The 27,981-nt window shown below is 43.3% G+C and overlaps 1 protein-coding gene across 2 annotated transcripts in view; it reads left to right on the forward strand.

The window, feature by feature from the left end:
• Positions 1–27,981, forward strand: part of DGKI (diacylglycerol kinase iota) — a 382,485-nt gene that overhangs the window by 125,203 nt on the left and 229,301 nt on the right. For both annotated transcript variants that reach the window (XM_033099050.1, XM_033099049.1), the window contains exons 3-5: positions 5,561–5,656; positions 23,404–23,478; positions 24,798–24,854. In XM_033099050.1, the coding sequence (XP_032954941.1) occupies positions 5,561–5,656; positions 23,404–23,478; positions 24,798–24,854 (228 nt within the window). The remainder of the gene's footprint in view (positions 1–5,560; positions 5,657–23,403; positions 23,479–24,797; positions 24,855–27,981) is intronic.

Here is a 27,981-nt window from a genome sequence, read left to right on the forward strand (position 1 = left end):
GTGGAAGTTATTTCCTCTAGAGATTTCCTCTCTTGCTGTCTGCTAGGCCATGTTCGTCTTTTCAATTGAACTGATTCTGTTTCTTTTAGTCACTTTTTGTTTGCTTTGATTCCTCACGATGCCTCTACGCGTCATGCACTGTCTTATAAACCTTAGAACCGAGTTAGTGTTTTTCAGTTGACTTTCTTATTCTAGGTCCTCAGTCTGGGCTCCTTGAAGGGAGGGACAGTGTTTTCTGCTTGTTTTTCTTTTTCGCGCTGGAAAGCACAGCATCACGGGCCTAGTCTGACTAGTGATATCAGGGGACTGATGGATTATGGCTTTTCTGCTCAATCAGCAAGAAGGGGACATTTCCCTGGGAGTCAACGAGCACTCAGGTGATCGCCAATTCCTGAAAGGTGTGGTAGACATGAGTCCAAAGCCTGCTTGAAAAATAAATGGATTTATGTTATTTGAATCCCAAGTAACTCTTTTTAAATTTCTTTCCTGGGACAATGCATTGTGTTGAGCCTTAGAGCACACACAGCTGTGTGATCTTTCCATTCTTCCCCCGGCATCCTTTCTTCACCTTCGTGGCGGCAACCTGCAGGGGCTGCCCCCACTGACGTCATGCCATGCATGTCAGCCAAGCCAGGTTTTGGGAAAACAAGCCCAATTACTAGCAAGAGAGTGATGCTTAAAAAGGAAAAACAATATTCTCATCTCCTGGGCTGGAAGCCAAGTTTCCAGTTTAGAGTGAGTTAGCCCATTTAGAAGTGTGTCTATTGCATAGATAATGTATATCTTCTCTTAAATTCACATGCCTCTCCTGCGAGGGAGGCTTCACCTGGACTTACAGATTTCTTCCCTGTTTTTACTATTATGGCAGAGAGCAGAGGAGGTCTTATTCCGTCTCCACTGTTTTATGATTTGTTTTTTTCCCATTACACTCCCTAAAACAACTCTCAAAGCAATGGTGGAAAAGCCACCAAGATCTTCCTTAAAGGGCATGTTGGTTTTAAACCTTGATTTCAGTTCATTTTATCCTCCCTCATTGGAAGATTTCCTCCAGTCCTGAAGGCTATGGAAAACAGCCTCAGCACACACAGAGTCAGATCCTAAGTCCAGACCACCTTCCCTTTCCGGTAGCTGACGATGCTGAGAACAGAAGTGCTTTCTCCCAGGCAGGTAGAAACGTAACACAGTTAGCGTACCGCCTTACTGTTGGGTTCAGGGACAAGATCAGGGAAATGATGTCTTCACGTGGGGTTGCTTTAAAGTAGGTTATGAAACTAGGTCATCTTATCTTTAGAAACCGTGAATGAAAAGCCAGGAGGAGGCAGGCGTGCATGCTTGCGTGTGCTCATGTTCTCATTTTAGTCTTCTGCCAGAATGGCAGGTCCTAGCAGACCCGCACCTTCTTTCCAAGCTTCAGGCCTCAGCATTTTTACCTTTAGGCTCAAGTGACTCCCACCCTAACCGTTTTCTCCACTCCCATCCACATTTCAAAGAATACTGTCAGGCTAATCAAGAGATCAGATTGTGGAGAGCGCATGAGGAACTAACCACCTGTGGGTCAGTGAATGTCCTGGACCTTGTTGGCCCTGTTCATTGTGGGAACTATCTAGCCTGACTTCACGCACTCTCACTTTGTTTTCCAAAATTGTGAGAATTTTAAATGAAATCACACTGACTTCTGGGGGAAATCATAGAATCCTACAGTGTCACAGATCAGTGAGAAACATCTAGGCCTGATCTTCTGCCCCCTGGCAAGTGATGAGGTAAACTAACATAGTCCAATTGAAATATATGAGAATATCAGCCATAAAGTAATTCTAACTTTTCTAGGAGCCACATTAAGAAAAGTGAAAAGAAATAGGTAAGACGAATTTTAGCACTGTATTTTGTTTAAACGTATGTATCAAAAATATTACCATTTCAACATGGAATCAATATAAAAATGATCAGTGATGGTTTACATTCTTTTTTCACACTAAGCCTTCAAAATCTGCTGTGATTTTTACACTGACAGCACATCTCAATTACTGCTAACCATATTTCTAGTACTCAATAGAATAGCCATATGCTTATTGGACAGCGCAGATCTAATCCATCTCCAAGACAGATTTTTACCTACTATTATCTTGAAGATTTTCCAGAGGAGACAGTCCAGATATATATAGTTTTTTCCTCCCTGAATTTGTAAGGACATTTACATAGGATACATATTTATAATTTTTGTATTGTTTCAAAACATTTTTATAAGCAGATGTCTTCATTTTGTGTAGATTGTTTGCTTCTAGTGTCCGTGTACTCTGTCTGTGTTATTCAGTCTATAATAACCACCCCTCAACTTTTATCTTTGTACTTGTAACTACTACTAGGACTTCAGTAGAGCTCGAGAGCAAGGAATCGTCTCTATCTACCTATGTGGATCTCTACTCTTAGGTAGCTAGATCTGTCTATATGTAGATTGATTTATACAAATATATGTATATCTCTAGAGACCTGTCTCAGCACTCACAAACACAGAAGAAATGTTATCTTCATTTAGAAATAGAAGAGGTACTTTTTTCTTTTTTTTTTTGGTCTGGCACAGATGGGTACTCTGAGTTGCATACTATTTGAGATGACATTTCCAGGTGGATGTGTAAAGAAGACAGAAAGGTTCCTGGGTGGGAAGAATGGACTAAACAAAAAAACATGGCGCACAAAAAAAGAGAAGTATGGCTATCTTTTGAGAAGAGGGACAAGAGAGTTAAATGTATGAAGGTATGAAGGTGAGTATGAAGGGGAATAAGGAAGGTTAAGGATGGACAGATTGGTGCCGTTGACGGTCTCGTATGTGCAGTGAAATTTGGATTTCATTTATAAAACATAGGGAATCATTTAAGCATCCTGAGTATGCTTCTTTCTTACTCGGGATGCTTAAATGATTCCCTATTTTTTAGGGGAATTAATTTTACAGCAGTGTAAAATATCAGCAAGGATGTCAGAATTAGAGTTCAGAGCAGAAGAAACAAGGATTTAGAGACTAGACATGCTGTTCAGTGTATGCTAAGTAACTTGTAGGTAATGAAAGAAAATCCATGTGAAAATATGAGCAAAGAGAAGAGGCCTATATTAGTTGGGGCAGACTAGGCTGCGATAAATAAAATACTCAAACACGTAATGGCTAAATATAGAAGTTTATTTCTCACTTGTGTAACAGACCAGAACTGTTCCAGGTAGGTTGGGTAGGGGGTTGGCCCTGTTCCATCATTGTTCAGTGACCCAGATAGATGGTTGCTCCGACATCTACATCAGAAGGCTTCTAAAATCATCCCAGAAGTTGACTTTCTGGGGATCCAGTACTGAAAAAGACCATGAAGGAATGCAGTGGGAGGTTTTAATGGGCCAAGTCTGAAAACAGTACAAGCCATTCTTGCTCTTGTTCCATTGGTTAGAACTTGGTCACATGATCATACCTAATTACAAGGGAAGCTGGGTAATAAGGTTTAGCTGTGTGTTCAGGAAGAAAACAAAAACGATTTTGGTGAACGGCTAGCAGTCTTGGCTACAAAGATCTAGGAGAGAAGCTCAACCTCTTAATGTACGTAGGTTTTTTTTTTCCCCATTAGGATTATTTCCTTGGGGCACATTCCCAAAAGTAAGATTGCTAGGTAAATATATGAATGTTTTAATTCATTATATTGCTTCTTTAAAGGCTTCTGTGAGTGTGTTTCCTTTTCCCTACCTGCCCCCCGCCCCCCATGATCTATCTTGTTAACTTTGAGCTTTCTCACTGTGTATCTATGGTTTCAGGTCTCTTTCCTTATAATCCCTTTGGGCAATCTTATGCCACATCGCTCTTCCTCTGTAACTTTCTTCTCTGGTGGCTGTAGAAGGACAGAGAAGTAGCAAGTCTAATAGATCAATCATAGACAAGTTCTAGAATCTCTTATAAGCTTGAAGAGGTAGGGGAGGGTCTACTGGATTATTGGGTCTCAGATTCTGCTGCACACACAAGTCACCTCCAGAACGTTGAAAATTCCTGATGTCCAGGTTTCCCCTCAGAATAGTTAAAATGGACTGTCTGGGAATGGTACCCAAGTATTTTTTTAAAACTCACCAGGTCATTTTCAGGAGCAGTCACACTTGAGGACCAGTGTGTTAGAACCACTGTGGCTGGAAGCCTCCATCTTTTTCTTTCCCTTTTCCCTTACAAAGACCCATGTTTCTAATCAGTTCCCCATTCGAGGGTGAGGTTAGCTAAACAGTCCTGCTGTGCCTGAATCTGAGGCGAGGTTTATCAGGAGGTGATATGCCCTAAGCAGGAAGCAAACAGCCCGGGCCCAGGATGCAGCCTAGTAACCCAGGGAGTGAGTGACGTGCTGGAAAGCCTGCTTCTGCGCCTTGCCTATTCCTGCCTACCTTACTTGACCTACCAGGATTTAATTTCTGGCCTGCCTAACTGGCATTGTCAGTGGCTTTGGATCATTTCCCCACTGCAACATTTTATACTTCACTTTCTAGAAGAGTTGGTGGGATTTTTTTTTTGCTGTGTTTAGATGTCTCTAGTATTTGCTGCTGTAATTATGTGTTTAGTTTCCATGTTCTCTGGTAGATTTTACTGCCTGGATTAACTGCCACGTTAACCCAGTGCTCAGTGCCAGTGATGTGGAATAAATGTTTATTGAATGAATTAAAGAATAAAAGGATGAAAAGGGATTTTAGTCTAGAAATGGTTATACATTAAAGTTGGTTGACAAATTCCCGGTAGTAGAATATTTCAGATTGTGGAAATCAATTTCTTTAGGATACCTAGCAAAGAAGTGCCTTTTAATTAATTACAAAAAATATTGTCCTCATCCATCAGTATTTGAAAACTTTTAGGGTCCAAACCTACAGCTAGTCGCTGTTTGAAATATTCAAATGCCAGAAGTATTTGGATATTTTTAGAAGCAGGGGGATCTTTCAATTTGAAAAAAATGAGAATTATCTGGGTGAAGGCCCTGTGGAATAGGCAAAATGTCTGAATTAGTAGAAATTTATTAGGCTTTGAGTACACAGTGACTTTAAAATTAAAACTGAGTCTCAAGAAACCTCTGGCTTAGAAGTATATGATGTACCCATTATTGGTATAAATCTGTTTGCAGACAGTCTTTAAAATACTTTAATGCTACAATCCTCCTTCTTTGCTAATTTGCTCAGTAAAGGCAACGTTGAATAGAACTTTGGGTTCAGTTGTCATGGAATCTGCAGTATTGGGCCTGCGTAAATAAATAAACCCTTCATTGAACCATTTGAGGGTTATTTCCTCATTTGCTTCATATATGTTTCAAAGATGATCACATCCATCGAGAAAGCGTCTATAGACCTAATGTCTGTTTTACTTATTGGCTCAAAGCATTTCCAAACATCTTTTTCCCTTTCGAGAATTTTGGTAGGATCAACACTAGTGGTATTTTTAGGGGTAAAATGAGAAATGTTTAAACTCCTCAGCTTCACTGACTTGCTTGTATCCAAAATGTAAATTTGAGAGCTTCCCCACTTTATGCCTGAAAAGAAAACTGAAGTCAGGTGGGTCTTTTCCTTCCAGGAGAACGCCGTGAATGGAGAGCACCTATGGCTGGAGACTAACGTCTCAGGAGACCTGTGCTACCTGGGAGAGGAGAACTGCCAAGTCCGATTTGCCGTGAGTGTATTTCTCAGGCCTCTGGGCTCTGAGATTTCTTGCGGGGGGATCTTCCCAGTTGAGTCTGAAAGCAGCAGGGATCATTGGGCCTGACTTTCCAAGGAGAGGTTTGAAAGAGCTTGTCCCTTGTGAGACGGTTGACAGAGACAATATCAAGTTCACATGGCTTTCCCAGGGTCAATTTGAACGGGTTTGGGGCTTGACTATGCAGGCCCAACCCACCTTGGTAGAATGTGGTACTTTATGATGGTTCCCAGGGGAGGTTTTGTTTGTGCGTTGGGTAGGAGAGAGGGAGAGTGAGCCTGAGGAAATGTCTGCTGATGGAGGGGGTTTCCATGTGGGAGAGAGGTCTGGGTGTGGCGGAAGGGTGTCTGTGGGAGGGGATACTCATTTCAAGGAGAGAATGTGTGGTGCAGGGCGTTACTGGTGGGTGAAGGTGGGGATGGATGGAAAAGACTATCTGGTGGTGGGTGTAGGCTAGCAAATAATTCGGACTAAATACTGGAGGATAACATTCTAGAAACCATATGAACAATCAGCAGTCAACTACATCAGAGTATCCTTTGCTTTTTAAAATTTACTTTATGGCCCTATTTAGAACAATCTGTTTAAATGTTAATTTCTCTTTATGTTCTGGGAAGACAGCGTGGTTGCCAGGCAGTAAGTTGCGAGGAACTAAAATTTTAGTATTGAGAAAGTGAACTTAAAATTTTTGTGTCGTTTAAAACGATGGGTCCGAAAAGAACGTGATGAAGAAAGATGTTCCTTCTTATCTCTGGAAGTAAGCCTCATCACGGACATAATAAAACATTTTTTCTGGTTATGTTTGTTTATTATGTGGAAGAAAGATTTGGGGCGAAATGTAGGACCTTGGAATTACAAGTGACTATGTTTTTATTAATAACTAATAGGGAAGAAATTGAGTTTCCATCAAAGCTTATAGAAGAATATAGCCCCTAAGGACTTTTATCTGGCTGCCTGGACTCACAAAGCTAGGGAACCAAGACCTGTAAAATTATATTAGCTGTTGTGAAGCCTACTTTATAGATTTTGTTTTGAAAACTTTATGAGCGTTTTGGAGGACCAGTGTGTGTTTGAGTGAAGTTGGGAATAGTTACATGTCAGGGAAAGGTCCAGCTGTACAGATGCAATTTACAGTTGGGAATCCTGAGTTTGAATCTCAAGTTTACCGCTCCCGGTGTGAGACCGAGAACTCTTGAACTTTGGGCGTTAGCTACCTTCTTGGTAGCAAAATGGAGTAGGATTAAATTATTTTTAGTTTTGCTTCCAACTCAGATCTGTACTTAATTGTTTGCATTACTTTTAATCTGATTGTAAATTCAGTTGATTTAAATATCATTTTGACTTTATGCATATGTATTTTTAATGAAAGTATAATTGCAAGGAGTTTGATTAAATTAACCAAAACCAAGAGGAAGAAGCTCAGCTATTTGGACTAAAATCTTCTAAATAATGAATTAACATTAGGATCTTAGTTAATTGCATAAACGCTGGTCTTGAGAGCATAAAATGGGAAAAAGAAAACCCAATCTTATTTGCATATATATTTTGAACTCCTTAAGTCTGGTATCAGTAAATAACATTGCTGTCCACTAACTTATTATAACCTAGTCACAATTCCCCCTAGGCCAGGAAAAACAAGGAGAATAAAGGGAATTTTAGGTCAATGTAAGGAGGTAATGGAGTTGTGAAAATTCCCAGTGTTCTGTTGAAACTTCCGCAAAATATAGTTCTCGATACTATAGGATCCACCGACTCAAACAGTGGATCTTACACTCTGGTATGATAAACGCCATCTGGAAATCCTCTTAACAATGTAGATTATTTTCTTTTCTCACTCCAAATGGCGCTTCACTATGCCTGGAGTTGGACTTGGGAATCTGATTTTTAATAATTATGGTGCAGATGGTCCACAAACTTAACTTGGAGAAAATAACTATATTATAAGGAAGAACTTTAACAGCTAGATCTGCCCAGCAAGTGAACAAGTTGCTTGGAGAGATGGGCTCAAAGGGCATGTCTACAAATAAGTTGGATGACCATCTTGACGCTGGGCTGGGGGTGCTTTGGAGTACGGGGGCGGGGGTAGACAAGGAGATGTCTCAGAAAGTCTCTAGTTTAAGTGTTCTACTTGCAGCTGTCTTCGAATTGAACAACAGTTTTGTAAGAAAAATGCACACGTAGATTATTATATTCTCATTTCTTTTAATGAGCCAGCTTTGAAGAAAGCTGACCTATTGAGATAGAGACCAGATTACCATAACCAGGTGCTACCTGCCGTCTTCTACACAAAACGTAGGCAGAGCGCTTGGCGGAGGAGGGGATCCATCACTGAAAAGGTGCCTTTCACTCCTCACCCTATTTTAGCAAAGCAAATGTCACGGGCAGAAGTTAAGAGAAGTCAGTGTGGGTTGAGTCGACAGAGGCGGCTTCATGGAAATGGGGGTTGAGTGCAGTTTTGAAAGATGGGTACGATTTACATACGTGGGATTGAGGAAGGAGAACAATTCAGGCAGCGAAAGGAACATGAGCAAACTCAGAGGCAGGGACAAGCTTTGTACAAGGGAGGAGGTAATCGTGAGATATGCATGGGTACCCCAAAGGGCATGTGTTAGGTAAGAATGGAAATAAGGATGGATGGAAGGGGAGGGGTGTCCATGTTTTCTGAACCAAAGCTTGGAGTGCATGTTATAAATGTCTGTGTGCTTATGAAGCATGGCCATATAACATATTGTCTAACCCAAGACATGTTTGAGGATGAAAGTGGCTGCTGCTGTAACATGAAGAGTAAGCCAGAACTGCATCAGGAAACCGTCGCCCTGACTTATGGGGACACTGCAATAGTCTATTTAAAACCAAAGCTGTCTTGCAAATCTACGACCTCCTACTACCATATGGTTTGATATTTGGGGGCTGACATTGGAGGGCGACGAAAGCAAGGCGGCGACATCACAGGACATGAAGACGGTTGTAGAAGAGTTTGCTCCAAAGCCTCGCAGCTGAACCAAATGACCTTTAAATCCTTCCTCTCCTACGTTTCTCTAGTGGCAACCTTTAATACTGTAGAATGTCTGCAAGCAGATAGTTAATGAGATTAAAGTTATTTGCAAATCAGTGACAGTCCCCAAATTAGTAACTGTTTCTTTTTCTGGTCTACAGAGGAGAAAGGGATGCAAAAATAATGAAATCGGAGCAGAAGGATCCCTGTTTCCCAACATGATTATGGGGCAAAATGAAATTAAATTCCAACTAGGGTCACTCTTGGTTGGTGATATTTATTTAGATGGATGTCTGTTCCTTCATTTATTCTAGAAATGTGTATGGGCTGGGTACCCAGTACCAGAAACTTCAGACAGTGTTGAGGGTGACATTGAATTGTAAGTGACAACCTCACAGTTTAGTGGGTACCCTCTGTAGAAGCTGTTCTCATGCTTTGTTATAGGGTAGACTAAGAAGTTCCGATAAATGTTCGTTCCTAAAGAAACTCACGCCTGCACTGATAATCCCTAAAGCAGATACCCATGCACACCTTTTTACACTGCAAAGCCACGTGCCTACCTCATGTTTAGATATACACAACAAGTGTAGTCATAGTGCCGAGTACACGTAGGGTAGCTGGAAGGAAGTGGGTTTTGCGTGAGACGGACCTGGGTTTATAATCTGCTGTTCCATCTGCGTACTGAGTGAAGTTGGGACATACCGTTTCCCTTCTTTTTGCCTCCATTTTCTAATTTAGAGTATTGTTATTCAGATGAACCTCGGTGGTTTTTGTTTCTGGATGAGAATTGTAGTCTCTTATGAAACTTTAGTTTTTCATTGTATTATTATTTTTTTAATGGTTGGCTCCCAGCCAGGATCTAGCACACCAGAATCTCTGGTGAGTGGCACCAGGCATGAACACATTAAAAGAAGCAAACTCTACAGATGATTCTCTGTGCTGTCAGACATAATGAGTAGAGGGCCACTGAACCAATTCAGACAGTGTCAGCACCAAGTGAAGTGGGCTGGTCCTCACACTGGACATACACTAGCTGGTAGGGGTTGAATGGTGTAGCCCAGAAAGATATTGTGAAGTCCTAACCCCAGCTATCTCGGAATGTGACATCATTTCGAAATAGGGTTGTTACAGATATAATTAGTTAAGATGAGGTCACACTGGAGCAGGGTGGGCCCGTAATCCAATATGACATGTGTCCTTATAAGAAGTGGAGAGCACACAGAGATACACACACCGGGAAGAAGGCCATGTGACGACAGAGACAGAGACTGGAGCGATGCAGCTGGAAGCCAAGGGACACCGAGGCTGGTAGGCTCTCCCAGAAGCCAGGGAAGAGGCCTGGAACTCTCCCTCCGAGCCCTCAGGAGGGGACCTGCCCTGCTGACTCCTTGATTTCAGACTGGAAGATTCCAGCCTGGGAGAGAATACATGTCTGTTGTTTTCAGCCACCCAATTTGTGGTCCTTTGTTAGGGCAGCCCTAGGAAACAAATACAATAGCCATTCTGTAAGGTCAGTTACCTTCCCTGGCTGGACAGATACCTGCACAAGGCTCAGAATTGCTCTCACACACAGAGGTACATTGAAATTAGTCTTGATTGAGGATTTTGGCTGAGAGGTGCGTGGCTTTCTGGAAAAGTGAGCAGAGAGGCAGTAGGTTCCAGGAGCTGAGAGCTGTGGGCAAGAGAGTGAATAGACAGGTAGACAGGTGAGCGTGTGTAGCTTGGGTAAGAGGAAAAAGGAACTATCAGATTCAGAATGTTCTCACCAGGTATATCTTCTCTATTTTTAAATGTGCATATGTCACCTTTATGTGTGTGTCTGTGTGTGTGTGTGTGTGTGTGTGTGTGTGTGTGTGTGAAGGCTCATGGGTATTGTTTTGCTTTTTTGTTTGTTTGTTTTGTTTGTGTATTTTGCTTTCATCTTTTCCTGGTGAGTAATGTTTGTCAAAAATGGCCACTTCCACCTGTAACACGACCTTAATTGTAAGATATCTTGCCATATCGCTTGCCGATTAACTAACATAGTTGTATTGAATAAAAGAATGAATTGCATTAGGGCCACGTGATATGGAGCGGAGGGGAAGTAGAGAGTGAGGAACCCTGCAGCCCTGGAGACAGATGGGTCTGGATGAAAACCCTAGCTCTGCCCTGCTTTTCTGAGGTTCAGGTTCCCCTGTAAAATGGTGATGATGACATCTGCCTCTCTGAATTGGTAGAAGGATTCAGTTAGTTGACACATGTTAATATCCTACCTTCTTCTCTCCTGTTCTTGCTTATATTCCAACGTCATTAAGTTGAATGAGCTCCTTAGAAGTTTGGTTAGACTTTGGTTTCAACAAGGCCTTATGTTTGGGGTTGCCCTGTGGTACCCCAACACAGACTCTTAGAGATTTACCTGCCATTTTGCTGCTGTGTGTAATATGCATAGTCTCGCTAGGTCACGGGTGGGGCCAACTGAGTGTGACAAATCAACGTGACCCATTCTGGAAAACAGCTCACAGGTCCTGGCTTCTTACTGGGGAATCAGAGGCCCCCTCACCCGAGGCCATCACAGCATTTGTGCACAAGGATTCTGGCCATGTCCCTGAATCCTTGGAAGAAACTGGTGAGAAGCTTCTAGTCTCTGACTTGGCTGAAGGAAACTTTCAGCTTTTTGTGGTTAAAAAAAAAAAAAAAAAATCCAGAACCTAGTCCTAGTCACACCTGGTCTGTTTCATCTCTGGAAGATGGGCAGATGCTGACATTTGTGTATCTGTGTGTGTGGGCAAGACGGTGAGAGAGTCAGTGCCCTGTGCCCACTGCCCTGGTATTCTGCCTGTTCGTGCATGCGGGCCTCGCAGGTGTACACCGCTGAGCAAATAGCACTAGATTTGAGCCTCAGAATCCTTCCATGCCAGTTGTCCAGCATGGAGGATTGATCGTCCACATCCTGAGATGGTGGCTTGGCTGAGCGGGGTGCAGGCTGTCACAGGGAACCACCAGTGTGGCAGAAAAGCCCAGGCAGTTTGGCCAGCTTTCTGAGTTGTTTCAAGACGCCACCTCCAGAAGCTGCCAAGACCACTCTTTACCAGAGGCCTCTCTCACCCTTAGAATGTGGAGGCGGTTGGGAGTCAAGATGACTCGGGGAGAGCATAGCTATCGATAGCAACAGTTTTGGAAAAGCTTTTGCCCAGGCAGACTGTGCTGCTGACCCCTCGTCAGTGGGCAGGAGTAGACGGAGTGGATGTTCCTGTGGGTGCAGGTGATGTTGTCCGTCTGTGTCTGGCCAGATGGTCGGCCATTTCCCTGCGCTCATTTAAGTGCACACTTAGAGCCGTGTCTGGCACAGGGTCGGCCCTCGGTAAATGCCAGCCATTGTTGCTATTACAGCTGTCATCGGTACTGTTATAACTAGTTATTTGGCATAGAGAGCTGTCCATATACTTGAGACTCTAATACGGTCCTGCTCACTTCATGCAATAGCGATAAAGTGATGGGCTATGGAGCCCAGGGGACTTCAGGATTTTGTCACTCATGCCTAGGGAACTTGGATCAATGGTATCATTGTCTACCTAAAAAAAACGGTGTTCTGGAGAGCACTGAACTCATGAGAACCATATGGGGTAGTATTCATTAAAAGAGGCTTGTGACCAAATAAGTTTAGAAAACACTGAATACCTTTTCTATAAACTATGCATTATGGAGCTCTAAGAAGGGCATACGATGAGAAGGATTGCCTGCTGTTTTTCTGGGGGCAAGAGGAGGGTGGTGGAACCCATATTTTTCCCACAGATCATCCATTGACATCTTGTGGGATCTCAGTATTCAGTGGAAAAGTAGTTGAGAAATGCGCACACACTGCAGTTTTTCTAGGACTTGCCAATTTCGATCAACAACACCCATTTTGGGGGGTGGTTACTAGAGGCAGTTTAAGGCAAAGGAAAGAAAAGTTAGAGACTCTTAATCACCATCCAGCTTCATAACTTTTCTGTATCTGTGTGCAGTTCTTTTGCCTTTATTCTAAACTTTGATTAAGCCGTGTGTGTGTGTGTGTGTGTGTGTGTGTGTACACGCACGCACACGTGTGTGGTTTTATTCTTAGAGAATAATTGCCATCACTTCTGCAATAATAATTTTAGATCAAGCCTGCATTATGTGTTTGTATCTGAGTATGTGTTTGTGTGGTGCAGTCCTGTTGTTGTTTAATATTGGTACAGCCCTGTGACTTAATAAAAACGCTTTGCATCTGATTCAGCGCACATAATGTATACATCACACTGCCAGCCTCCCAGTAACTACTCTGTGCTTGGTAATGATGTCCTTACAGGAAATGGTGTGGAGAGGTGTGTGTCTGTGAGTGGAAACCATACTGCCAATCGGAGATACAGTGTTGGGTGAACCATGATTGAAATGGTGGTCTTCCTGGGCTAGACAGGTTGACAGACTGTCTTAATTATGTCGCCAATAGCTTGGAATGTAGGACACGGCAATGAAAAAAGAGCGAATCCACCACGGCTTGACGTGGCTTCTTACGTGGCAGATACAATCTTCCAGGTTAAAGCACACGTCTCTAAATTACTGTTTAGAAATCTTAAAGCTGGGACCTTGAAACAACAATTGCATCTATTTCCACAAAGTGAACTGATAGAGAGGATGTGTGAGGATTCCTACTGGAAGTAAGGTGGCGTGTCTGGTGCTATTACACCAGCGAGGATTAAAAGGCAGACTTCGGTGGTTCTAGTTTGTGTTAAGCCTCAGATCTCAACTATGCCCTTGATATTAACCGCAGAACTAGAGAGAGCCATCAAGACAACACGGAGACCCCATTTCCTGTTGTCTTCCTTAGGACTTCTGTAATATGTCCAGTCCGTCCTCAGTCATATTAGTCTTCTTGAAATTTGTGAGTACGCTCGTGTTTGTGTATGTAGGGCTCTAATTGTGTGAATTTCTACTTATATAACTGTGTGAATTTGTACTTATAAGTAAAAACGTATACTTGTAATCATATTTATATATATTTTTGCACATATATGTTTATGTAATTTTGCACACTTCAATTAATCTACTATAAGATATATGACAACTTTGCTGTGAGATAACTTTGAAAAGCAGCTGGAAAGCACCAAAGACAGGAAGGTAGCAGTTGGTAAAGTTAAAACTATTGACCGGCCATGGTCATATAAGCTAGGACCTGCTGCCACCAATGCTGGGAAGCACAGAAGAAACAAATGGGAAAACAGAAATAAGAGAAAAGACAAGAAGCAGATGACAATACAAAGCAGAACCAAGAGACGAGAGCAACAAAGCTCAGAGACAGTCAACAATAATAGTTACCGCAATAGGAAGTGTTCTTGGGTAAAATGAGAACCAGGTGTGGGAAATAGAATGATGGATTTTTGAAGATTTCTTGGAGCTCATTAGACTGACATCCTTTTTGAATGCCTCATGACCAGGAAGGAGGGACAGAAGGAAGGCCTGAGCAGCATAACACTCTGGCCCAGTCCATGGAGAGGGCACGCTCAGCATTACAAAACCCAGCTCTGAGAGCAGCTGGGTTGGTATTTTCCATTAAATTTGCACCGCCCAATACAGACTGACCAGGCCATCGCCATACTTTTCATAAGTAACGGCTGCGATACATATTTGTTTCATGTGTCAATAAGTGTACCTGCGTTTTATTTAGAATTACAAAAGGTGGTAGCGGTGTACACTAGTTACCAGTCGAGGTCACAGACCTCCAGGGTCCACCTGCACATCCCGATTGAAGCCCGTCAGAGAGCCCTTGTACCTTCTTCTCATTAAAAAATATGTATTAAATTCACCAATATGAGAGATTTTCAAACTACTCCTAAAGACAATGCTTTGGTACAAGTTTTAATGTAAGAGTAAGCTATTGAGATCCGTGCACCCTCTTTTCCCTTAAAATGAATCCTGTGTCATTCTGACCATAGCTTCCCCCCTCCTAACTTCATGGTCAAACACGACGAGGTCTCATTCTTTATAACCAGCTTTGAATTAACACGGCTTCTCACAATTTGGTTCTTGCCGATTTGTTCTTCCTGGGAACCTCGATTGGCTGATTTTTAGGAGGAAGAGAGGTTTTCATGTGTCTTTCTAGTTCTCAGAGTCAGCTCACTTCTATTCTTTCTCTGCGTCTCTAGGGAAGCTGTGAATTGACCCTCGGGGCCTTCGCTCAGGTGGGGCCTACTGACCCTGTAGGTTTACAGGTATATCCGAGATGACTCAGGGGAGGTGACTCTAGAAACATAAACACTTCATACGCAGATTGCTTCAGGTAATGTGTTCCTTAGAGCAGAACAAAATACGCTGTTTGAAGAGCAAATTCCGTGAGTTTTATTGCAGTCCTTTAGAGGAAATTCCAACCTTAACACAGTCAGCCGATGCCCCCCAGAAGCCAGCTGACCAAGGTCTGGGAGGGAAGCTGTCCTTGGCTACCAGTTATTCTACTGAGAGACGTAAGGCCCAGACACGAGAGATCTGTGGGAACCTTAGGGGAGGCCTGCATGTGATTGGCAAAAGGGGTCACTCTTACATATCCACCTTTTTTTCCCATCCCATTCTTGTCACTCTAATTCCAGCCCTAATTGGCTAATATGGGAATCAGCACTGTGGACTCTCATTACTTATTACTTATTCAGGAAAAAAAGAAAGCCAACGTCTTAACCATGACCTACAAGACCCCACGTGATCTGGCCACCATTACTGTCTGCCCTCATCGCCACCGAGTTTGCTCCACTCTAGGAACACGGCCCCTTCGTCTCTCCTCAATCTCCCAAGGTCCTCCTGCCTCTGCGCTTTGCACTTGCTGTTCCATTTGCCAGCAGTGCTTTTCCCCCAGATATCTACATGGCAGACTGCCTCACTTCCTTTCGGCGTTTCTCAAAATATATCTTCTCAGTGAGCCCTTTCCTGGCCAACGTGTGTACAACGTGAACTTTCCCCTACTCTTGATACTTCCTGTTCTCTCTTTAATTTTTCTCTTTAGTACTTATTTCTATTAACATATTATATATTATACTTCTTATTTATCTTGTTTATTGTCTGTCTCTCCAGAGAATGTAAGCTCCATGAGATCAAAGCAAAGGTTTGTTAATATTCACCCCTGTGTCCCCTCCTGGGTCAGTGCCTGGACCTTAGTAGGTATTCAGTATTTATGGTTTGACTGAATTATTAAATTACTCTTGTCATTTCCTCTTACCCTTTTCCTTCTGCTTTCAGATAGTACTACATACTGGTATCACAATTAAATTATTATTTTTGGCCACTTCAGTTTCAAAAACTCTGGTAGTGCCCCATTGCCTGTTAGGCTAAAATTTGTATTTCTCAGCCTAAATTTCAGGATGTTAGCATTCTTTCCCCAATCTAGCTTTCTATCCTAGTCTGCATCACCCAACCAGGATTTCTGTTCTGGATGGCTGGCTGGCTTGCTGCCCCCAATTCTGTCTAGCAGGTTTCCTCCCCCACCTCACAACTATTTACTCAAATAAATAGTCCGAAGTCTAATTAGACTGTAGATACAGGTAGAATCACATGAACAGTGATAACACAGACTTCCTGTTCTTAACTCGACCCATCCACCTGAGAGCTCAGTATTCCCCAAAACAGCCTTTCCAGCACATGTTTCTGGGGCTCCCCAGAAGACACCTCACTTGTGTTCACAAGCCAGGTGTTCAGCTCTCAGCACCGTGAAGCCTCTCCCCTACTTTTCCTCTACTGTTTGTAGAGGTCTTCCACCCCTCAGGCACACTTAGAGTGCCTTCTCACCTCTTTTTTGGGGATCGCCTGTTGTGAGAATGCTTATGCCCTCATGGGGTTTTTGTCTCATTGTTGCAAAGCCACCAGTTCTCCGCACTGGGGCTGGGTTGGGAGCTGAAGTGGGGAGAAGTCCCTTCTCTGCAGGCCCTTTTTCCTTTCCTCCTTCCCTCCCTCCCTTCCTTCCAGAATGGCTGTTGAGTTCCTGTCGTGTGTCAGGCACTGTTCTTGGGGTTGGATTATAGCCAGATAGAAACACAGCAGATGCTCATCTTCTTGGAACTCTACCATCCGCCTCTCGGGAAGAGTCCTGCTCTATCATTTCTCTCGTCGCCCCTGAGGACACAGCTCCTTTGGCTTCTTCCCTCTCCTCACGCCGGGGGACACCCTGCTCACTTGATCCCCCAACTGGCTACACACATAGATGTCTCCACACTTACCAATCAAACCTGGTGCCCAGCGACCTCTGCAAGTAGACACCTGTGCGTCCAGTGATGGTGTCCCATTAGATGCACCAAAGCCAGTCTCAGTGCCTTGTAGGAAACATCGGCATATACTGTGTAATGAGACTTCTCCCTGCTGGAGCGTCCTTAATGTTTGAAATGTATACATCTATTAAGGCCCCATTCGAGAATTGCTTTCTCTGTTAGGTCCTCGGAGACCCTGACTCAGCCTCCGAGGTTCTACCCTCCTGTAAATGAGAGCTCTGCTTTCCTGACCTGTCCATTTAGCACGTAGCCAGGTGTGGCCTTCTCCTGTTCATGACCTTTTCTGTCAGATTCTTCTTGTCTCCTCAAGTGGCTCACGCGCTTCTCCCAGGAAGGACAGAAGCGTCTTCCTTTTTATTTCCTGCACAGCACTCAGTGTAGCTTTATACACATGGGGATGGTTAACGTAATTTATTGAATGAATGTCCCAAATGTGCTCTGGCAAGGTCAGTGGTTAACAGACTGTTGCAGCGACACGGACAATCACTGCAGTAGCTCCCCGGGACTGTCCTAAGTCCAGATCACGGCTATGCAGACCGGGCCGTACTGGTATACGTCTGAGCACTACATGAGGAATTTTGTGCACCCTTCCGACCTGTTATTCTGTTCCTGCTCCTTGTTCTTTCGGATATTCTGGGGCACTCGGGCATCATTTAGTATCTAGGGTATTGATGGTGAGGGGACCGTCACCATCAGGGGGACTGAGGGGGACTCGGGACCGTCAGGGAGACTCAGCCCTCACGCGGCCCTCGTCTGCCCAGAGGACACACGGCACAAACATGTGGAGCCTTGACAAAGGAAGGCCTCCTCTTCATCGTGGAGCAACAGTAGTTGGGCCGAGGGTTGGGGCCTTTTCACAGGGAGCGAGGGCTCCCTGTGGTGGATGCTTTGCAGACAGCTCTACAATTCCGCTTGGACCACAGACTCCCCTGCACAGGCGGCGTCTCTTGTTCCAGGGTCACAAAATCCTGTTGTCATGGAGAGACTTACTGACGTCATGAGGAACCCTTATAGGGCTGTGCTAGAACTTCAGCTAGCCGCTCTCCTGGTTTGTCTGAAATGTCCCGGATGCTGGAACGTGGGAAAAAGACAAGCCAAGAAAGAGTGTCCGTGGAGGCCGTGCTTCAGCCCTGAAATCACATGAATAGAACTTCCAGATACTGTCATTCCTCATTTTTCCTAATACCAATTTACAGATTGCATCCCAGGCTGCCCAGAGAGGCAGAACTTGGCAAACATGCTTGCCATTGCTTCTAATTAGGTTTCTAAATAAATCAGAGAACTCTTGTTTTCATTTTCCTTGGATTATACAGCCACATGTTGCCCGTGGAGGCAATCCCCCCTGAAATGACACCGACTTCCTGACACTCCAAGGGCTTAGGAAGTTTCCACGTTCCTAAGCATTCCAGTCACCCCACCCTTGGAGAGGAAAAGAAGGCAGCCTTGCTTGTGCCCTGTTGTCCATCATCTGTACTCCTTGTACCCACGTGGCCCTCTCCTCTGAGCTCTGTGTCCAAAAGGGAGCAAGAGGGGACAGTAAACTTCTTCTTGCCTCACGTGCTCTTTCCCCTGTGCCTGGTTCCCAGCCCTCCCTTACTTTCATTCCTCAGCATGACTCTTCTGATCCAAGAAAGGTGAAGGGACTGAGAAATCACTGGGGAGAAGACAGCTAAGTCCAGCCCACCAGCTGCTGAGCCCCCCTTTTCCTGGCTTTTCAGCACCCAGGGCCCCATGCGGTCCTGTCCCCAGAGTGTCTCCTCTACCTTCTTCCTCACTCCCAGTTTGGTTAGGTTCCTGCCTGGAGCCCCTCCCCTGACCATTCATCCTTCTGTCACTGTGGCTCACGATGGAAGCAGGGCTGATGGAAGCTCACAATGGAAGCAGTGACCCCTTGCAGTAGTGCTGGGAGCCCAGGGCCTGGGAATTCTGTCTGGAGTGAGACGCTGCGAGTTCCAAGCTTGGTTCGGCCAGTGGCTCTGGCCTCTGAGAAATCCTGAGACAGGGAGACCAAGAAAGGGTTGCCATGCTGGCTCTGAGGACGACGTATTTCCTCCTATTTATTCCTCTTTTGACCTCTGGTGATTAAACCTGTGGCGGTGTGTACTTGTGGAGGGGAGGGTCCTTCAAAATGCAGCAGGAAAGGCACGGTCCGCAGGTGGGCTAATTGGCCCCATCTTCAGGGAGAAACAAGATTTGTTTGGTGTGCGCCTTGTTGGGAAGGGGTAAGGCCAGCCTTGTTTTACACGCTTCTTAGGGACAAACTTCAGACTACTAGGGGTGACGATTAATTTCAGTTACCTTGGGCAGCAAGGAGGCCCCAACCCTTTCACAAATCATAGGCCTGTGAAACTAGGTTTCCCTTCCCTCTCCTCTTTTTTCCTTTCCCTTCCCTCCTTCTTCCCTTCCTTTCTCTGTCTCTCTTTTTTTTTAAATAAATTTTATTGGGGAATATTGGGGGACAGTGAGTTTCTCCAGGGCCCATCAGCTCCAAGTCGTTGTCTTTCAGTCTGGTTGTGGAGGGCGCAGCTCAGCTCCAAGTCCAGTCGCTGTTTTCAATCTTAGTTGCAGGGGGCGCAGCCCACTATCCCATGCGGGAATCGAACTAGCAACCTTGTCGAGAGCTTGCGCTCTATCTGGCCGCCCCTCCAGAAGCTCAACGGCAGCTCATTGTCTTCAATCTAGTTGTGAAGGACGCAGCTCACTGGCCCATGTGGAAATCGAACCGGCAACCCTGTTACTCAGAGCTCATGCTCCAACCAACTGAGCCATCCGGCCACCCCTTTTCGTTCTTTTTATCAGACCCTATTAACTACCAGCAGGTAGTCATTGCTACTTAGCAAAAATCATTTCTTTTGCTCAAAAGAAGAAAAAACAGCTTTCTTGGTGGTATGTGTGGATCAGGTACTTATGGCCAAAGGAAGTGACTGGGTGGGATAGGATTAATATCCTGTTCTTTAATCAGGGACAGTATATACTTTCTACCCCTGCTTGCCTCTGATCCTTCTGTCCCCAGCTCCAGTGGTTTAAGGCTGTGACAGTTTTACTCCTGTGCTTGATACAAGCTGGTGAGGAGCTGTCACTGCTTCAAATACCAGCAGTATCTGCAGCGTGGGAAGCGTGTGGGGCCAAGTCAGAACCTGAATGTTTTCTCTCACGATCACTGTTAGGGCTGGTAGTTAGAGTATGCCCACCAGCTTAAAGCACAGCAGATCCTGGCGTTGTTATTATTATTATTATTTGAGTAAGTCAACATTTTCAATATGGTTTAACAATATGGAAACAAAATTCAGTATTGTTTCAAATTAGTTTCATAATTTAAAGCTTCATACATTTTTATGATGTGATGGGATATGATCTATATCATATCCTATATTGTTTTAGTTTTCATAGATGAGACACACACACACACACACACACACACACACACACACACAAACACAATCGTAAACTATTAGATTTCCTTTGACAAAATCAGAAACCCTTAGTAAGGGCACTCAGGTTACTTTCTTTGATGTTTAAAGCAGTCAGCCGAATTGGTCTTTAAATTCATTGGTGAGAGCGAATTATTACATTTTCATAATTCTCATTTTTAAGCATGTTTGGGTCCCAGGCCGTGTTTTTTTTTGTTTGTTTAATTATATTTTTGTGCTAGGTTCTATGACAACTAAGCCCCAATATGAAGAATAACAACTAACCTGCTGAATTAATTATAATGACTTTTCTTGATTTATCAGTTTTCATAGTGAAGGAAGCAGTGTCTTCAATAAGTTTTTTTATTTTTTAAAGAAAAAGTGAACACCTACAGTGTTGCGAATGTCTTGATTCCTGCATTTTATCTTTGTATTTAGTTTACATCTTGCAAATAAAAATTGTGGCATAACCAAGCGCAAAATATTTCTATATGTTTGGAGCAATTCCTGCACGGAAGCTTATTGTCCAGCTACTTCAAATAACTTTGACCAATTGAAACATAATTATAAACCAAGAAGTCAGCAGTAAAGACTTGTGATTCACTGGAATAATTTTCATCTGTTGAAGAACTGACATTTGTGTATTCATATTATAGATTATATGTTCTGCCTCAAAAGGCACGGAAGTATGTAATCTTTTATGAGGGTCTTTTAAAATTCAGTGTTATTTAAATAAAATTAGTTTTATAACTTGAGGCACTTTCCTTCATACATCATCATCCCTAGAACACGGCACTTGAATTATTCCATCTGAATGATACACTAATCAGCAGAGAGAGAGCATGTCTTCACCAGTGGTTCTCAAGCTCTTCCAGCGCAGATCGTTGATTCAGAATTTCTGACTTGGAATCCCCGTATGGAAAACAAGGCAAGGAAGAGGTATTCTGGTTCCAGTGAGTGCTGTGGAACCCCGGGCCAGCTCAGTTCTCGTCTCTCCATCCTCAGTGACTTTGTGGGAGCCTCCCAGAGACCCTGGAAGCTCCACAGAACTTAATGCCAAGCACAAGGCCAGGAGTTATCAGTACAGAAGGTAGCTTTACAAGCGTCCTCCCATCACAGCTCATCAGGGGTGGCCTGCCGCGCGTGTGGGGCAGTGTAAGCTACCAAGGGTTTTGTGGAGGAATAGGCTGGACTCAGCCCCGTTCCTTAGCTTCGCCGTGACTCTGATCAGCAGCATGACTCAAGTACCTCATGCGTTTGCTGCAGGTGGTGGTGCTACAGCAGCCATCCACACACCCAGGACATCCAGGGGAAACAGGAGAGCGACAGTAATTTGCATACGGGCACACTGCTAGGGAAATTTGCAAAGCAGAATTTTATTATTGTTGCCTGGAGTGACGCTGCTCCTGCTGTTACTGCTATTACTAGTACAGCTACTACTTGTTCTCCCCGCCCCTTTCTTTTTAGTGGTAGAGCCGAGACACTTTTCAGTACCGTAGCAAGATGCTTGGGTGTCCCTTATCTTTTGTCATTTGCAAAATCAATTGATGGTCAGACTGGCTTCATGGTGTAGACTATGTTCTTTCCTCGGGCAGAAGAAAGCCAGAAGTACTGTCAGCACCCAAGCCGGGTAACTGCACCTCAGCCAGTGGGTATCTAGACTCTGACTTCAGCTGCTGAGTCCGCCAGTGTTCTGGGTCCTTGGTGGGTGGCCGATAACACTGTGGATACCGTTTCTTTCCTGATACTGCCCCTTCCAGGGCAGTCGTTTAGTCCTTCCGTTCTCCTTGGCAGCAGAATCCCTTATTCCTGCTCGTCTCCCTGCCACAGCTGGCTCAGAAATTATACCCCAGCAGAGGAAACCACACATCAGAAAGGGGAGGTTGCCGGCAGTCTACACTAGCACCTCTCTTGGGGTAGGGACACAGGTCTTTCCCACTTGGAAGCTTTGATAGACTGCTTCACAGGCTAGCTTTGATAAAATAACATTTCTCTCAGTGCTCACACCCCTGAATTATTCCTGCAGACCCGCCTTCTAGTCTGTGCTTTGTAGAAAGGCTGGAACTTTCCTAGCTTAGATTTGACATGGCACTGGCGGTAATGAATGGAGATTCTACCAATTTCTCTCTGCTGCTTGTTTTCCATTGTTAGAGAAAAGATACACCTCGAGAAGTACTTTTATTGTGAATTTAAACTGGTATTGAGTGTCAGGCCAAATTTTGTAGTAGTTAAAAGTATGAGCTCTGGAGTCAGACTACCTGGCTCCATGGGCCCTAATAATATGACCCCAGGTGTGTCACTGTGCCTCAGTTTTCTCCTCTGTAAAATGGGAGCAAGAATAGTACCAGTTTCTTACGGTTGTGAGAATTAAATGAGTTCCTATTTGTGGTGTGCTTACAAGAGTCCCTGGCAGATAGCAAGTATTAAACCCACATCAGCTGCCATTGCTGTTATTATTACCACCATTATTATTATCATTACTATTACTGGGTGTAAAAGTTAAACATGTCTTGTCGCTTTCCTGAAGATTTGGGCAGAAGCTCAAGTAGCTTCGCATAGATTTGTGTCTGGAGTAGAAGCCGAAATTGACTGGCCCTTTGAAATACAGACTCTACGACAGAAGGGAAAGAGTTCTTGTTTTGAAGTGAGACCTAACTTTAAATGTTTGTTGGCACTGCCCCTTAACTACTAGAGTAAAAATGGTTTTTTGTTTTGTTTTGTTTTGTTTTTAATGGAGGAAAATGATATCTGTATTGTTAGGTTATGAAACTTGGAAATAACAGAATAAAGAGTGCGGTTCATATTATATGCTCAATGTATCACAGTTATAATGACCATATTTTGAAAAAAAAAAATCTAGGCCACCCTAAGTCATGAGGATATGGAGCTACTTGGTGGGTCAAAGCATTGTTGATGAAGTTTGTCGTGTTTATTGAATGTGTCAGATGTTTTAACTTTGTTCAGTAATATAAGCAATTGCAATGTTTGCCTTATTTACATATACCCTCTTTATTACGAAGGATCTCTTCAGAACGGACTGTTAACATTTCTTCTTGTATTTTGAATTGACTGTTGTAGAAGTCAGCCCTCAGGAGGAAGTGTGCAGTCTGTAAAATCGTGGTCCACACCGCCTGCATTGAACAGCTAGAAAAGGTGAGACAGCGCCACCTGCTGCACGTTTTGCTACCTTGCAAGTGTTTGGACTTCAAAAGGCCGGGTGGCAATTTCTATTTCCAACTTTTTGAAAACAATGCCCTTTAAGAAAACTGGGAAATTCAACATTATTACCGTATTAATAATGGAAAGACAGTGCTTAAGGTTCATCCACTCTACTGTTTGCTGAAGTATACTGTGGTATCATTTTATGTTGACTTGGGAAAAATAATGATATGGTTAGAAAGAAAAGCCTGATATGTACACAATGGCAAGCCTTGTGATTCACCCATAGGAGTTTCCACAAGATTTTTTTCTTCTTCAGGAAAAAATATTCCATAAGCTCTTAAAAATTGTGTTTTGGATATGTCCGACCTTTGTAAGTTTACTTCTTCCTAAAGGGGCTGCAAGGGAAAGAGCCAGGCCATAAGCCCGCTCTGAATTCCTTTCTTGGAGCAGTGTTCTTGCTTGCCCAGCATTAACACGTGGATGGGGCCAGAAGTGACACGCTGGTGGTGTCTTCCCTCTGGAAGGAGTGGATTCTGCGTAGTCCATTTACCTGTCCTCTAGGGGAAGGGAAGGCTCCAAAGTCTGCTGTCCTCGCCCCTTTCCTGCCTCCGACTCCATCTCTACATGTGATTCTCTGCGGGTTATGGATGTTCTGGAACTGCCATGTACTGAACTATTTTAGTCCCCTGTGACGTTCATTTAATTTTACAGACACATTACCAATTGTTGCCAACTGGTATTTTGTGGGAACGACCACTAATATTTTATCTTAATATTGTACCCACTTAGTCATCTCGGCCTTCTTTTCTAGACTCCTTTCACCTTATCTCGTAAGCTAAGAAGGTGTGAATATACCAGGAAACCTCCTCATCTAAAAGCAAGACAGCATTGAATACTTAAAGAAACTGTGTGTGTATCATCATCATATTAAAAATGTCTCAAGTTTATATTTTCCTACTTTTAACATCTGAAACACAGATGGGTGATTTCAGCTGCTGTGTATTTTTCCTCTGACTCTTTATTATCTCAGTTTCTCAAGTTTATGGTGTAAGCATTACTGTTTAAAGATATGTCGATTTCATCACTGAGCGTGAAGAGATCTGGATCGGGGATATAGAATCACCTGGGATCTCTGTAGATTGTCTAAGGCGATGATTTCAAAAGACTAAGAATAGTGTGAAGCTGTGTTCCTTATGCTCTGGGGTTGTTGTTTTGTAGTCTCACTGTCTGTCACTGTCAGCTTATTTAGGTAACTCATTTTAGTCTGATGCTTGTCCCTAATGTAATACACTTGTCTTTTTAAATAACAGATTAATTTCAGATGTAAACCAACATTTCGAGAAGGGGGCTCACGATCACCCAGAGAAGTGAGTATTTCAGAGCTTTATTTCAAATACCACCTTTTATTTCCCATTGAGTCTTTGGCTTCATAGATATTCACCAGAGATTAAAAAATAAAGTCCATCTCGTTTCATTTCACATAGTTTCTTATTAATATATAAACAAATATAGTCAATAAGACTTCCAGTCTCTTCAACATGTGTATCTAGCCGCTTAGTGGAATGTATTGGGGTGCTAAGGTCTTACTGAATGAACCAGAGAGTAGGGGAAGCGGCGGTGCTAAAATTAAAGAGGTAAGAAAAAAATAGCATTTTATTGTCTTTAGGTCCATTTTAATTCTGTTTTTCAGTTTTGAGTGGCTCGTAGCTGTTCAGAGGGCAGCATAGTTATGCGCATTCCTATAAACCCTGGACTCAGACTATCTGATTTTAAAATCAGCCTTGACGTTGCGTGATTTGGAGCATCTCACCTAATCTCCCTGAATATCAATGCTTTCATCTGTTCAGTAAATGTGTAGGAGGTGGGTAGGTAGGTAGATAAGTGATACCTAGATGAAGGAAGGAAGGAAGAGAGGAAGGAAAGAAGGAAAGAAGGAAGGAAAGAAAGAAGGAAGGAAGGAAGGAAGGAAGGAAGGAAGGAAGGAAGGAAGGAAGGAAGGAAAAGAAAGAGAACTACGTTCAGTGCGCAGTCCCTGACCGTACAGTCTGGTACTGAAGACAAACAGGTAAATAGGAAATTATGAAGAAGAGCAGTTGCTGCTGAGTTAGTGATAAGCAGAGGTGAAGACAAGAGGAGAGTAACACTTCGACATACTTCTTTGCTCAGCTTTTATGTAGAGGAGATGGAGCACAGGGCAAGTTAGGGACTGCGAGAGACAGTTTGCAGAGGTTCTCAGCCCTCCTGTGTGATCCTGGCTAGTCTAGCTCCAGGCCCAGAATTTCATTTCCCAGTTGGCAAAACAAAGGCCTGCAATGAATAGAACCCTTAGACCCCAGGTAAGTCTGCCCAACTGTTACCATCTTACGTGGTACTCTCTGTAAGAGAAAGCGTGGTAAACATAATTTTTGGCAAGTAACTTTCTTCATTCCACTTCCATTCCTACTGAGGTTACTTTTAGTTCCACAGATAGATTTACCTCCTTGGGAACCTTCCCAGCTGGTGTCTTCCTCAGATCCACTCTGTATAGTGAGAATAGGAGAGAGAGGGAAAGTGGTCAGAGAGAGGGTTTCCTGGAAGAGTGGCAGCGCAGCTGCGACTCAGAGGCGTTATCTCAGTGAAGGCGGGAGTGGGGGGCACTTGGAAGGTGAGTGAGAGCCTTCTCGACAGAAGGAACCCATGCGCACAAGCATAAAATGAGCGAGACCGTAACGAGTAAGACGTGAGATCCAAGAGACAATCAGAGGCTAGACCATGAAGTTCCTTATAAAGCCATTCTACAGTTTGAGTGTTTTATCATCACAGTAATGGGGGGAGGAGGACGGGGGATGAAGCTATTTTAAGCAGAATATATGACTCTGGCTACAGTGTGGAGGGAACATCATGTAGTTGGAGCGTAGCGATTACTAAAACAATTAGGGATCTATTTTAGTAATCTAGGCAAGAAATACTGGTGATCTGAACTGAGTACTGTTGGAATTGACATGAATTTGACATGAATTTGAAGGCAACAAAAATTGACAGGATGTAGTAAATAATTGGATTTTGGGCATGAAGGCAGAGGAGCCCAGAATCAACCAGGCTTCGGGTCTGGAAAACCAGTTAGAGGTTGGGAAATGAATTGCTCTGAAGGATGGGGCGGGCAGGTGATGAGTTGAGTTGTAGAACTCAAATCGGAGGCATCCTCGAGGTCCCCGAGTGGAGACGCCCAATGGAAAGCCGAGTGGGTATATGACTTTGGAGCTTAGGAGGGAGATTGGGCTAAAGTTAAAACATTTGTGAATTGTCGGCAGAATAGGTAGTAATTAAAGCTATGAGAAAAGATGAATGGGTAGAATAGGCATAGACGACGTCTGACAGAGAGGATCACTGATGTTTTAATGACAGTGAATGAAAGAAGACACTGTGAAAAAGAACGATCTCACTGTTACTGACTCCTACAAGGAGAGGCGGAGGAAACAGGAAAAGAGAATAAATAGGCTGGGAGAGGAGGTTGCACATAGAGGAAACAGAGTTCTCCCCGCCAGTCGTCCTCTCCCACTGTGCTCGTCCATTGTGTCCGCACAGGAAAGTTATGTAGGTCATGCATCACGTGAGGAAGTCTGAGAAAAAAGATAACCGTTGTACCACCCAAGCGGGTCATAGCATTGGCCAGGAGATAACTCGGTGATAGCTCAAATGAAGGAGACATTGCATTTTGACAATAGAAAAAACAGTTTTGTGTTTTTAAGGTAGACTCTATGAATTTCCAGCCAGGGGATCTCTGTCCTTTAATCCCTCTTTCTTTCTGCGTACATAATTGTTGTTATATGTGTAATATTTTAATGCAGGGTTTTTTTTGTTTTTGTTTTTGTTTTAGTTTTCACTAAATATATCACTTCTCTTCTATGAAGTCAAACCCTAATGAGTGTTTTGGATACCTTTCTTTGTCTTCTTATCAAGGACTTGATCTCTCTTCCTTTCCTACATTTTTACCTCCCTTCTGGATTATTTCATCAACATGAACATGCTCTAATAGCTCTCATCTTAAGAAAAAAGAAAGAAAGAAAGAAAGAAAATATCCCTTAACCACCAACTATGTATTAATTGTAGCTCAGATTCTCAGTTTTGTGTTCACTGCTAAACTTCCAGAAAGTGTGTTATGTATAAACAGTATATCCTCTTCTAGTCATTTTAACCTTTTCCAATCTGGTTTTCACTCTACCCATTCACTGAAATTGCTTTTTTAAACGTTGCCAACATCTCCCTGACTCCAAATCCATTAGATATTTTTCTGTTCTGTTCTTCTTTAATTTTTCAAATGTATTCAAATGTTCATTGTTCCATTTTTCTTGAAATGCTCTCCTGTCTTGACGTCTTTCCTAATTTTCATCTTCTCTCACTTCGTAGTTCTTCCCACTCTCTCTCATTGCCATTGCTGATTTCTATGTATGCGTCTGGTCATAGCACTTGGCCATGTTTTCTCTCTGCCCACCCTTGTTGGACAAGCTCATCCAG

This window comes from Rhinolophus ferrumequinum, chromosome 26 (assembly GCF_004115265.2).
Source record: "Rhinolophus ferrumequinum isolate MPI-CBG mRhiFer1 chromosome 26, mRhiFer1_v1.p, whole genome shotgun sequence".
Classification (NCBI taxonomy): Eukaryota; Metazoa; Chordata; class Mammalia; order Chiroptera; family Rhinolophidae; genus Rhinolophus; species Rhinolophus ferrumequinum.